Genomic DNA, 12,813 nt, shown 5'->3' on the forward strand with positions numbered 1-12,813 from the left:
AGAAGACCAGAGTGCAGCAGGCTTCTGCAAAGAGATCCAGCACGGCCCAGAGGTTTTCCTGTGTGCGCAAGGGTGGTGCAGGCATCAGTGTATTGAAGGTCAAGGATGGTTGTTTTAAATACTTTGGTTTTGAGTGAAAACATCCCAGGTTGAACAGTCCTCTATCCATTCAGTTGATCTGAACTGGGGTCAAGCCAGGACATGTCATTGCCCCAACTCTGTTCTCCATTTTTTGACAGTCATCCTGGTCCACAACAGAGCAGTCACAGTCACCTGATCGTGAAGAAGCCTCAGGATCTTGATGTACTTTTCAGGACATCCAAATCTGGCCAGTACTTTTCACAAGGCTTCACAATTGAGGGAGTCAAAGGCCTCAGTAGGGTCAGTGAAGGCCATATGTGGGCCCTGATTCATAGATGTTTGGGTCGGAAGGGACCTGAGCAGATCATCGAGTCCGACCCCCTGCCCTGGGCAGGAAAGAGCGCTGGGGTCAGACAACCCCAGCCAGATGCATGTCTAGCCTCCTCTTAAAGACCCCCAAGGTAGAGGAGAGCACCACCTTCCTTGGAAGCCCGTTCCAGATTCGAATGATGTTGTTCCCGATACTCTTCTTGGACCTGGTGGGCGACAAAGATCATGTCAATTGCCGCATGGGGTGGTCCGAAATTCACTCAGATTCTGGCAGGACTTCCTCAGCAAGAGGCAGAAGATGGTTCAAGAGGATGTGGGCAAGGATTTTCCCTGCTGTGGAAAGGAGGGCGATACCTCAATAGATCCCACATGCAAACTTATTTCCTCTGTTGAAGTGCCCTAAAGCAGTCGCAGCGCATCCCAGAGGCCACCGAGGAACGGTCTCCCCAAGCCCATGACTAGCTGCTACGGCCCAGCTGGCAACAGGACTGCTTCTCCATGACCCGCTGTGCATACAGCATCTCCCAGGCTGGATCCGATACTGTGGCCTGCAGAGACCCCCCCGCATGAGCGTCCTGGGCTCTCTCAAGCCCAGGTCTTTCTTCCAGATGGGAGGTCATGTGAGATATGAGACTCCCTGGTAGAGACGACACAGCTTTTCCCGACACGACTGGGCCCGCTGGCCTCATGGACCTGCATCACCCCCTGGTCTCCTGTCTGCAGAGACCCTTGCAGCTCTGAATGCATGCGAGGCCCAGGCTGCGTGGATGCAGCCTGCAGGGGAGACTGGTTCTTCCTCCTCCAGGGCACTGACAGCTTCCCTGTGGGGGGAGCTGGGGGCACATGCTCAGGGGAGCCCTCCATTCCTTCTCCCCAGTCACCACCCCTGTCGGTCGGGGCCGGGTGCAGGTTGCCAAGACTTCCATGTGGCCTGTGGGTCCCCTGGAGCCTGTGGCCGTGTCCCAATGCACAGTGCAGAGTCTCAGGATAGGGCTGCATAGTGCAGGTGCTCCCCAACCCCACTGTAGTGGTTCTGCAACCATCAGCCGGATCCTGGAAGGCAATCACATCCGTGGCACCTCCAAAGCCCGGTCCACCCTGCTGCTGTGTGGCTTGTCGCAGAAGCCCACAGAGCCAGAGTCGCTCAGCCAGTAGCCGGGGGATCGGCATGATGCTCCTTCAAGCCAGCAGCAGCCGGAGCTGGGGCACCCAGTGACAGGCCTCCACATCTGAGCAGCGCAGACGCCCGGGGGCTGCACCACCACCATCAGAGTGTTGCACAGGCGCAGCCCAGATGGCAGCCAGCCTCTGCGCTCCTTTCCTAGTTCCCAGAGCCACAGCGAGGACCTGCCTGGGTGAAGCCCGTGTTTGACCCTTAGGGGCATCAGCTGTGGCTCCCTGCCCTCCTGCAGCAGACATGGGAGCTCTGTCTTGGGCCTCCTGTCCCTCCCGCAGGCGGGGACCGCTGTGCCCATGGATGCCTCCTCAGGGTCCTCTGGCAACTGAGAAAGGCACCGCCCAGAATGGTGTGAGCGGAAACAGCCGCCGTTCCCCTTCCCCACCTGGGCATTGGCCAGGGATCTGCCCACGGGCCCCCCTGCACCTCGTGCCTGGGACCCAGCCTCCCTGCAGCCCACAGCGGTCTCTGCTGACCACGGCACCATGCGGGACAAACTGCTCTGCCCCACCTGAGCAACCCCCTGGGGAGCCCCTGCCTCCCTGGGCATCCCCCTCCCATGCCTCCTGGGGAGCCCCTGCCTCCCTGGGCATCTCCCGCACCCCACTCGGGAGCCCCTGCCTCCCTGGGCATCCACCTCACAGCGGTCTCTGCTGACCACGGCACCATGCGGGACAAACTGCTCTGCCCCACCTGAGCAACCCCCTGGGGAGCCCCTGCCTCCCTGGGCATCCCCCTCCCATGCCTCCTGGGGAGCCCCTGCCTCCCTGGGCATCTCCCGCACCCCACTAGGGAGCCCCTGCCTCCCTGGGCATCCACCTCCCATGCCTCCTGGGGAGCCCCTGCCTCCCTGGGCATCCCCCTCCCATGCCTCCTGGGGAGCCTCTGCCACCCTGGGCATCCTCCTCCCACACCCCCTGTGGAGCCCCTTCCTCCCTGCCCTGCCCTCCTGCATCCCTGGGGAACCCCTGCCTCCCTGGGCCCCCTACTTCTGCTCCTTGGGGAGCCTCTGCCTCCCTAGGCATCCCCCCTGCATCCCTGGGGAACCCCTACCTCCCTGGGCCCCCTACTTCTGCTCCCTGGGGAGCCCCTGCCTCCCTGGGCATCCCCCGCCCCGGGGAGCCCGTGCCTCCCTGGGCCCAAGTTTTGCCCCAGCACAGCTGCCGGGTGCTGTCCTTCCTCCTGCGCCTTGAGCACCGGCCACTTGAGACTGCCCCTTGGCAGTGCCAAAGCAAGAGAACTTGGTGCTGTGCTAGCTGCTCCGCTGCTCACTGTAGTTGAGTCTCTGGGTGTCCCCAGCCCGCTTCCATGGCAAGCACGGTCTCAGGGTCCTCTGTCCTGGTGCACTTCCTTCCCCTGGTCCTCACCAGGCCTCACTGGCTCACAGGACGCTGGCCACTGAGCTGTGACTACTATGAAAAGACCGGGCCCGGTGGGGAATTCAACAGGCTTTTCCTAACACGAGCGAAGCCAGAAGGTGCGGAGGTGTTGGGCAGAATGGTGTCATGCCCGACATCGGCTGTGCCGCCTGGGCTGGGCTCCACTCCCTGGCATGGCCAGGCTGGACTGCGTCTGCGTTCCTACAGCCCATCCTGCAGGGACAGCCCAGCTTGCCCATGGCAGGGCTCTGTCCTGCTGCCTTTTCTTGCTGCTGGCCCAGCTTGTGCATAGGTGTCTCTGCTCCTGTCCCTGCCCTGGCTGCTTGTGCTGACAGCTCTCCCTCTCTCTTTGCTTGTGCTGCTTGGATGCTGCTCTGACTCTGCCCCGTCCCCTGGAAGGAGAGGATGCGCAGGGAGCGGGAGGCAGCCACGCAACAGCTGGAGGAGGAGGCTGAGGTGAGGAGTGCGGGGCAGGGCTCATGGTCTGTGCTGCCCAGGTGGGCAGAGCCGATACCTCCTCCCCACGGGCAGGGCCCTGCATGGGGACAGGAGAAACGAGGGGACTTGGGCACAGGCAGGGGCATTTCCTTGGGGCACAGGGCCAGTGCCTTGCCCACAGCACCATTTGAGCCAGTGCTGCGGAGGCTTCCCCAAGCAGAAGTGTTTGGGCTGTGGGAGGGCAGTGTCCGCAGGAAGTGGGAACCTCCGGCAGCATTTCCCTGGAGATGAGGCTGGGATTGTCGATGCTGCCCAGCCCACCCCAACCCCCTCACATGGCCACCTTGCCTGGCTCCTGCCCTGACCTCTCTTTTTTCCCTCTCCAGAACATCACTGGCGAGCCCCTGAGACTGGACTATCGGACCCTTGCGGCTTTGCCCAGCAGTGGCTTGCAGAGAGTCCCCCGTGCTGTAAGTGGGGGGTGCTAGGGACACAGGTCGCTGCAGGGGCAGCTGGGGTCACTCTGCTCCACCTGGCTCCCTGCTCGGGGAGTTCCCACTGCCCCTTCTGTTGCCCTGGAGCCTGCCTCTCTGTCTGCCCAGTCCCTGCCTCACCCCCATCCCCACCCATCCTCATCGCCCCTAAGCCCTGCCTCCCTCCTCTTCTCCCACTGACCTGCTCCGTATCCCCCACCATCACATGCCAGCCACCCACCTGGGGCCTTCTGTCCCCTGCCCCCACCCTCCTGCTGGGGTCACTCACTCGCACAGTGAAGCCCCGTCCGGGAAGAATCCCCGGTATTTTTAACATCTCTCCATGTGACCGGGCAGCTGGAAGTAGTGCGGGGGGAGCCCTGGGGAAGCAGCTGTCTCTGCCGGATGGCTTGTGAGTGCCTTGCTGGGGGCTGGCTGCCCTGTGGCCCCTGCCCCAGCCTGGGAGCTCGGGAACGCAGGGCTGAGCAGGCTGCTGTCCCGGGATGTGAGATGGCAGCAGCAGCATCGGGGCAGGGGCAGGCCTGGTCCTGTCTTCCCTCGGCGGTCCTGTGTCCCTGCAGGTGATAAGAAGGGCTGAGGCAGCTCTGGGTCCCCCCCTGAGCTGCAGGCCAGCACCCTGCAAGGGTGTCCATAGCCCCATTTGTATCTCACCATTTGAAGCGCAGCCCTGGGGGTTTCACCCCAGCAGTGCGCAGGCCCCAGCCTGGACTTGTGCCCTCCAGCTTTGTTGAGTGCCCTGTGCAGTGGACCCATGCTGAGGGGGCAGCTCCTTCATAGGCTTTAATGCTAGTGGGGGCTGTTGTGCCCACCTGCCTGCCTTCCAGCATGGCGCAGGCTGGAGCCCCTGGCCTGGGATTCCTGCGTCCAGCTGCAGCTCCCTCAGTCTGCTAGAAAAGGGCATGGGGGATCCGTCTCTCTCCTGCATAATGTGCCCCATTGGCTAGTTAGTCTGCACTTCTCTCTGGGCTCTCTCAGTTTGACTTCTGGCTATCAGATCTGACTCTTGCTGGCTGGGGTCGAGAGCCCGGCTGCACTGGTCCCTGCCCTGGGCAGGCCGATGGCACGGGAGGCGCCAGCACCATACTGCTTCTGTGGAGCCCCTGGCACAGGGAAGGGGCCTTCTCTTGGGCAGGGCTGGAGCGAAGACACAGCTTTACCAGTATCTTCTGTCGCCGGGAATAGAAGCCGTTGCATGACTGATAAAAATAACCCAGGAGAATGGAAGGGAGGGGCGGGAGCCCAGCCCAGGAATGCACTTCAGCAGCAGCCACTGCCATGAGGTGGGGGGTCGACACCCGCACGGGTGGATGCGCCTGGGCACCCTGCAGATCAGGGCACCCTGCACGTCCCCCGGCCTGGCCCCATCCTGCCTCGGTGGCACTCTGCACTGCCAACCAGTGGCGGGGGCAGGTGGGGTGGGAGCAGTGGGGTCCCTGCTTGTTCCCCACTCCTTCTCCTGGGGTAGTGATAGAGGCGAGGAGGTTTGCTGACAGAGCAACCCCAGGAGCCTCCTTGTGCGACACGGCTTGTCCTGAGTGCATTGGGTGTTGGGGCATGTGCCAGTTCCCTGCCAAAGTCCGTCATAGGTGCCAGCACACCTCAGCAGCCACCTTCCCCTGTGCTGTGCTGTGGCAGCGTCCCATTCACCCTTCAAACCAGCATGATGGTGCTGCAGCTTTCCAGCGTGGAACCAGCTTCAGACCCTGTTGGAACTGCATGAGGCAGTGCTCTGCTGTTGCCGCCGGGAGGGTGCGGTGCAGGGGCGGGGAGGAGGCTAGCAGGAATTTGGGAGCCTGTCAGCTGCCCTTGTAGTCACCAGCCACCCAGCCCTGCTGGAGAGCTATTTTTGTAAGTCCTGCCCTGACTCAGGGACTGGAGAATGTGATCCAAGCACAGGGCAGGCAGCTGGGCTGGGTGCTGACAGTCCCCGCTTCTCTGGGGAAGGCACTGCCTGGAAACCCAGAGACTCTGCCAGTGGGAGCCTGGGCTCTGCACGTTCCCGAGGAAAGGTCAGTGCTTCTCTGGGCAGGGGATGGGTGGAGCCAGGGGAGACCTGGGGCCCTTGCAGTGGTGGACATGGCCCCTTTCTGGCCATCTGGCAGTGTCTATGCAGCCATTGGGAGCTCATGTTAGGGCGGCGACTGCAGCCCACTTGATTGTGCTGAGCTGCTTCTGTGCACCTGGTCATGAGAGGCTGGGCTGCCCCAGCCGGTGTGGCAGGCAGCTCTGGTGCCATGCTGCGCCCATGCCTGGCAGGCTGTGCACACACGGCCACACCGAGGGGCTGGGTGGAGCTAGGGCTGTTTCCTTAATGTTCAGCCGGGAGGTTCTTTGGCGTGACCTCCGGGGCAAGCTGTGCATGCGTGGGCACGTGGTGTGAGCGCGGGGCCCAGAGATGCACAGAGAGCCGGATGCACGGGAGTGCTGGCACGTGCATTACACGCAGACAGGCCGTGCCCAGGGGCTGTGCCGCGGGGCCTGCTCAGTCTGTTGTACGGGAGGTGGTCTACGTGTTCAGCACAGGGCTGGTGCAGGGGCACCGGGCCTGGGAGCCAGCACTGGGACTCTCCCCTCTCCTGTGCATTCTCCCTGCTCTTCTCCCTCCTCTGCCTGTTCTCTCCTGCTGTTTCTGACCTTCTGTTTCCCTCTCAGCCCCCTCAGTGTGATAGAGCCAGCTCCAGAATGGAGAGCAGCGGCACTGGGCCGTCCCTGCCAGGGGCTCAGGACAGCCAAGACTCCAACCCAGAAACAGCCGCAGGCCTGACCCGCCCTGCCACGGGCGCACCTCAGGACCCTGCCTCACCTGACCAGCACCCCGACAGGGCCGCACCTGTCCTGCCGGGCGTGCAGGAGCTCGCGGGCGGCCCACTGCCCAGCGACCAGCAGTCAGAGACGCAGGAGTGCATGGTCGACTCTCAGCCCATCCTCTTCAGTGAGAACCCGTTTGTGGTGGCCAACCGGAGGGGGAAGGCGGCAGGCAAGGCCTGTCTGGGGGGCCCTCCCCTGGGCTATGGCAGGGGGGGAGTGCTGAAGACCAACCTCTACTCCAAGGCAAGCGCCCTGCAGCATGCTGTGTGAGGCATGTTGTCGCGCCCACTGCAGCCCACCCGCGTGCTACTAAACTGAGGGGCATGCCCTGCCCATGGGGCAGGCGGTGCAGGGGCTAACACCACCTAACACGGGCGTGACGAGTGCCGCATGCACCCCGCACCCCAAGTCCACTGTGGCTGGGACATGTCAGGGAGGACGTGTTCCTGAAGGCATGTATGTTGTGGGGGGGAGGTGTTTTTCGCATTGTTTTTCCGTCGCTTTGCTGTCTTTCGCTTTGTGGTGCCGTCACACTCGTACCGCGGTTCCCGTCCAGGCGCACGGACCCTGCGTCAGCACAGGGATGGCCCAGCCAGCTCACGGGGGTCTGTGCAGCACGGCTCACGTGCCGCCAGGACCTACACCCTCCCAGACAGAGGAATCCTAAGGCGAAGGTCGGGTCCACAGAGCTCTGCCTCCGTTTTGCTTGGTGCTGGGCGAATGTGCGCCTAGGTACAGGGCTGTGAGCAGCAGTGGGACTTCCACCTTGACCCCTGGTCAGCCGTTTGGTTTTTGCCTGGGCCGTGGGAGACCTGGGTCCAGTTCTGCCCTACTGCAGACCCTGTGTGGCTGCAAGCAGATTTCCAGTGGTGCTGAGGTGTCTGAAGATAGAGAAGCACCAGGACCAGCTCCAGTGCAGCTCAGCATCACCCCGGGGCAGGCTTGTGCCCGCCTCGCTAGGTACTCCTGCGAATGCCAGGGACGCCCATCTGCATCCCCTGTGAGTCCAGCCTGCGACGGAGGGCAGCCCGCAGGGGCCATGGGGGCACGCGCTGAGGCCATGGCGCTGGGAGATGTGGCAAAGGGGTCAGGGGCAGGTGTGATAGGGAGCGGGAGCAGCCCAGGCTCTGTCCCTCCTTCCAGGTGGAGTCTCTTGCTGCCTTGCCATGGGCGTTGGGCTTGTTAGCACAAGGGCATGCAAGCAGAACAAGGGGTCAGCCGGACTTGGCTTCGGTGCATGTAGCCCAGCGTGTGAATGAGAAGGGGCCTGTCTTGCCGCTCCAGGCAGCGTGACTGCCTCGTGGTGGCTGAGAGGGGTCTGTGGGGGAGGAGGAGGCTGTTGGAGGGCAGGGCTGTGCAGCGCTTTGCTTGTCCTGATGGCAGAGCCTGTAAAAACAATTGGGGGATGACTCAGGATTTGGGGGCTTGGTCTCAGGCTGGGACTGTTTGAGGGAGGCAGTCATCCCTGCTACAGCAACCAGGACCCGTGGCTGCTGCTCCAGCGTTGCGCCCCGCCTGCTGCCCCCATGCCAGTCGTAAATTGTGCTGCTGGGCACTGGTCCTCGACAAGCTGCTGGTTCTGTTCCCAGCCGTGCGGGGGCTGCGCCAGGTGGCGGTGCTGCCCTCCTGCTCCTGGTCTCAGTGCCAGGCCGGACGCCCAATCATTCATGGCCTGGTCTTGTCTTTCTTGCAGGCTCCTGCAGGCGAGGCCGGGTCCGGGAGCTCCAGGCGAGAGGCCCCCTACTCCCCCAGCAGCCAGCAGGTGAGTCCCGCATGCAGGGCAGGACGGGCTGTTCAGAGCAGGCGTGGGGCCCGGCGCGCGTCAGCATGAAAACCGGGAGCAGGAGACCCCACTCGCAGGCGGAGGCAGCCTTCTGCGTGGGAGCAGGGCTTTTCTCTGGCTGGGGGGAGGAGGAGTGCACGCTCCGTGGCAGGGAGGGAGGGGTGGAGCTGGAAGGTGTCTCCTCTCTCCAGATTTATGCCAAGCACGAGAACAGGAGCAACCAGGCCAGAGCTGCTGCCAAGCGCGGTAGCACAGGGGCCGGGGGGGCCGCGCAGGGGCGTGGTGGTGCCTCTGTACAGCACCAGTGAGGTTGGTGGGCCCCGTGTCCAGGTCTGGGGCTGCACTGTGGAGCAGAGGGTTTGGACCTTGACAGGAACAGGCCTTGGGTAAAGGCTACAGGAGTGGCCCCGAGTGTGGGAGACCTGCCTTTCGGAGGGTCGGCTGGGCTGGCTCGGCGCAGGGCACCGCCCGCCCCAGGTTTGCCGGTGGCCTGAGCCCAGCGGTGGGCCAGGAACGTTCCCCCCCTCATGTCAGTAATTAGCAGTGGCTTCCACCATGGATGGGAGGGGAGCCCATCTCCTAAACCCACGACTCTGGACTTCTGGATGCATTAACCGCTCCTCCCCTGGCTGTTCCCGTCGTCTGTGCAACTGTCCAGTTGTTCTGGGAAGCGCTGAGCCCTTGGCCCCATGCACAGCCTGCCACAGCGAGCTCCGCAGGCCTTGTCCTGCCTGGTGCAAAAGCCTACACGTGGTTGGTTTTGAACGTTGTGCCTGTCGCGCTCTCAGCGGCCTCGTTGTTGTGTGCTGTGGCAGCTTGCTGTGGCCAGAACAACCCAGCTTGGGTCTGAGGCGAGCCTGCGATCCAGACCTGGCCACTGCTGCCACCACATCTCCCCACTGCCCGGCCGTCAAAATGCCTCGAAAGCCCCTAAGCTCTGTGGGTGGATGAAATGGGCCCACGGGCCGGATGCATCCCATAGGTCATAGGTTGCTGGCCCCTGTGCTGTGGAGTGAGGTGAATTGAAAATTGTGACCTGCCTTCCCCCCCAGTCACAGGATGTCCTGTCCTCTCAAGGGCAACTGTTCCCAACCCTTTCAAGCTCCCTTCCTGAGAGAGGTTTCCTAGGCCTTAAACCACCTTTTTCGAGGCCTTCCAACCCCCCTCAGAGTCTAATGGCTTCTTTCTGAGTCCAGGGCATCGCACAGGGCACCGTGTGCTGGGGGCACTGTGTCCTTTACTCTAGAGGTGTCAAAGATGCAGCCCATGGGCTGGATCCGGCTTGTGGAGCTGCATCACGTGGGCCCCACTCCTGCCTATGGGTCTCAGTGACTGCAGGTAGCACGCAGGGCATGGCAGATGGCCTCATGCTGCACATGGCACCCGCTTCAGCTCATGTCCTGGAGCAGCAGAGCGGCGCTGCATGTGGCACAGCTCTGGCAGGCCGTATGCTGCTCCGGGGCTGTGCAGCACCCAGCAGCTGCTCCGGGGCTGTGCAGCACAGCCTTGGAGCAGCCAGAGCAGGACCTGGCTGCACGCGGCACCTGAACCAGCTGCCCCAGGATACGCACTGGATCCAGAACGCAGAGCTGGTCTGAGTCTGGTCCAGTCCACTGACCGGCCCTGCTTGGGCTGGGTGAGTTTGACACCCCTCCATTACTGTAACGACTTCTGAACAGTCTCCATCCTGCTCATGCTCCAAGACGATGCATTTGCACTTGTGAGGGCAGCTGCGTGCTGGGTGGGCACCTGCCCGTGGGGATGCTGCTGTCCTTGTGCAGGCGCCTGGTGCACACGTGTCCAGATTCCCTTGGCACAAGAGGCAGGGGAGTCCCAAGCACCACTTGGTTCCTTCTGGGTGAATGCAGCCACGAGGCAGGACTCGTGGGGCTTGCACGGTGTGGTTTCCTCACGGCTGTTTCGCTGCAAGCAGGTGTTCGGCAGTTCGTGTTGGCTTGCTGTCTTGATGCTGCTCCCGTCCTTCTCAACAAGATGGAATCTGATCTGGTGCCAGGATCGGAGGCAGTAGCTGCCTGCAAATCTCCAGGTTTCTGGACTTCTGTCCGTGCAAGGCATGAAAGCTTCTGAAGGGTGGGCACAGCAGGGGCTGCCCCATCTAGATGGGCCTGCTGTACATCCTCTCCTGAGACAGCCCAGAGGGTGGAGTCTCATCTGGACACATTGCTGCTGGAGAGGTCAGTGCTCCCCACTTGAACCCGGAAATGCCAGGGGCAAAAACGTCTGGACACAAAACATCAGAAGTGACCTGCCTCTCACTCCAAAGGCTGAAATAGGTGTTGCCCCACATCTGGTGAAGCTCTGCGGGACAGAGAGGAAAGAGCCTGTAGCTCGCAGCAGGAAGAGGTGTCAGTTTTCTTCACCAGGTCTCCATGAATCTGCCTGTTCCTCACTTGGGGTGGCAAGCATGAGGCCCCGAAGATGTCTCTCTGTCAGGCACCAGCCACTGTCTGCAGCTTGGAACCTGCCCCCTGGCATCGCGGCCCCCAGGGGAGCTGTTCTCCGCACCACTGAGGCCGGAGCCCATGCTGCCCACTCTCCTGGCTTTGAGGCTGCCTGACTGAAACCAGTCCCGCACAGCCTCCAAGGGTCAATGGGTCTCATCTTTGAGACTCCCAACTCCTGTGTACTGATTGTTGCAGGCACTGCCCCAGGGCACAGCTCTGTCGCAGTGTGCCTCCAGCTGGGAGCTCTCCAGAAAGATTGCCCATTCTGCTTCGTGGGCTCCGAGTGCCGGTGAGAGCTTTGCAGATGTGTCCCATGGAGTTGGGCTGTTCTGGCAGGTACCCGCTGACTCCAGGGGATTAAGTGTTGAGCTCCATTACCTAGAAGTAGAGCTCAAAGAGCACCCTGGTATCTTCCCACTTGGTCGCCTCCCATGTATGCCACCAGCACGTTTGGCCCGACAGCAGTGCTTCGCACTAGGAGGCCAGAGTCTGCACCTGAGTCCTGGACAAGATCTTTCTCCAGCACCTCACAAGGTTTTGCAACCAGCCCCACCTGCTCCTCTCAAACAGAGTGGACATGACTCTGTGAAGAGCTGCTGTACAGCATTTGTGGGCAACTTCTGGAGACCATCTTGAGCGTATCACGTGGTCCAACTGGAGATGGAAATGTGTTGATCATGGATTCCCAGAGCCTATGATAATGTGTATGGGGCTCCCAGGTTCTGCTCCATGTCCATACGGCTGTGGACAGAAATGAGGTCAGCGCCCCAGTAGCATCTGTGAACGACAGGAAAGCAGCGGGTCTGGGGCTGAGGTGCGTGCAGCTGGCTCCAGACTCCAGACAGAGCGGTTGCACGGGCTTTCCTGCTGAGTTTGGGACATAGGATGGTCCCACAGGACCCACACACTGCACGCTTCCTCAGGACCCATAAGGGCCAATAGAAGGATCCGCTTGCAGTCCTTACAGACGGGCCTGGCACCTGGGCACAGCTGGCAGGATCCTGTCTTTGATTCAGCTCAGTGGATGGGAAGCTTCTGGGATCCCTGTGCGGGTTCATAGATCCATAGATTGTACGGCCAGAAGGGACCTTGGGAGATCATTGGGTCCAGCCCCCTGCGCCAAGCAGGAAAGAGAGCGGGGTCAGATGACCCCAGCAAGGTGACTGTCCAGTCTCCTCTTGAAGATGCCCAGGGTAGGTGATTGCACCACGTCTGGAGGGAGCTTATTCCACAGTCTGGACACCCTGACTGTGAGGAAGTTTTTCCTAATGTTGAGCCTGAATCGATCTTCCAGGAGTTTGTGGCCATTACTCCTGGTTTTCCCCTCAAGTGCCCTGGTGAACAGTTGCTCACTGAGCCCTTGATGTTCTCCCCTGGTGTAGCAGTAAGCTGCTACCAGGTCCCCGCTCAGCCTTCTTTTCCACAGGCTGAAGAGTCCCAGATCCCTCATCCTTTCCTCGTATAGGTTATAGGTCCCTCTGCCAACCTCTCTGCTGTTTGTCCAGTGCTGAGAGCAGACACTTGCCCACACATCACTTTTAGTGATTTGACAAGAGGAGCTTTTGACAACAGCTGACTTGACTTCGGAGTCTTGCGGCAGGATTTCACTGTTCTAGAAAATTGCTGTTGGACCGGAGACAGCTCCACGGTGGGATACCTGATAGGGCAGAGGTCACCGGCATCCTCCTCGACCCTTAGCTGTGCCCAGTGGTGTCAGACAGATGTCAGAGGGCTGGTTCTGTTCGCACGACTGCGCAGCAGGCTCGACCAGTGCCTGGGACTGCAGCATGGCTACAGCTCTGCGTCCAGACATCAGGAGGCAATTTAAACTTTCCATGTCCCAAGGAGCCCAGCGGGT

General features: G+C 61.6%; 1 protein-coding gene across 1 annotated transcript in view; it reads left to right on the forward strand.

Annotated features, from left to right (window-relative positions):
* The window catches only part of SCRIB (scribbled planar cell polarity protein), a 107,090-nt gene that overhangs the window by 69,851 nt on the left and 24,426 nt on the right, over window positions 1-12,813 (forward strand). Inside the window, exons 28-31 of the mRNA XM_025214252.1 lie at window positions 3,792-3,875; window positions 5,678-5,908; window positions 6,552-6,950; window positions 8,401-8,469. Coding sequence (XP_025070037.1) covers window positions 3,792-3,875; window positions 5,678-5,908; window positions 6,552-6,950; window positions 8,401-8,469 — 783 coding nt within the window. The remainder of the gene's footprint in view (window positions 1-3,791; window positions 3,876-5,677; window positions 5,909-6,551; window positions 6,951-8,400; window positions 8,470-12,813) is intronic.

This window comes from Alligator sinensis, unplaced genomic scaffold, assembly GCF_000455745.1.
Source record: "Alligator sinensis unplaced genomic scaffold, ASM45574v1 scaffold987_1, whole genome shotgun sequence".
NCBI lineage: Eukaryota > Metazoa > Chordata > Crocodylia > Alligatoridae > Alligator > Alligator sinensis.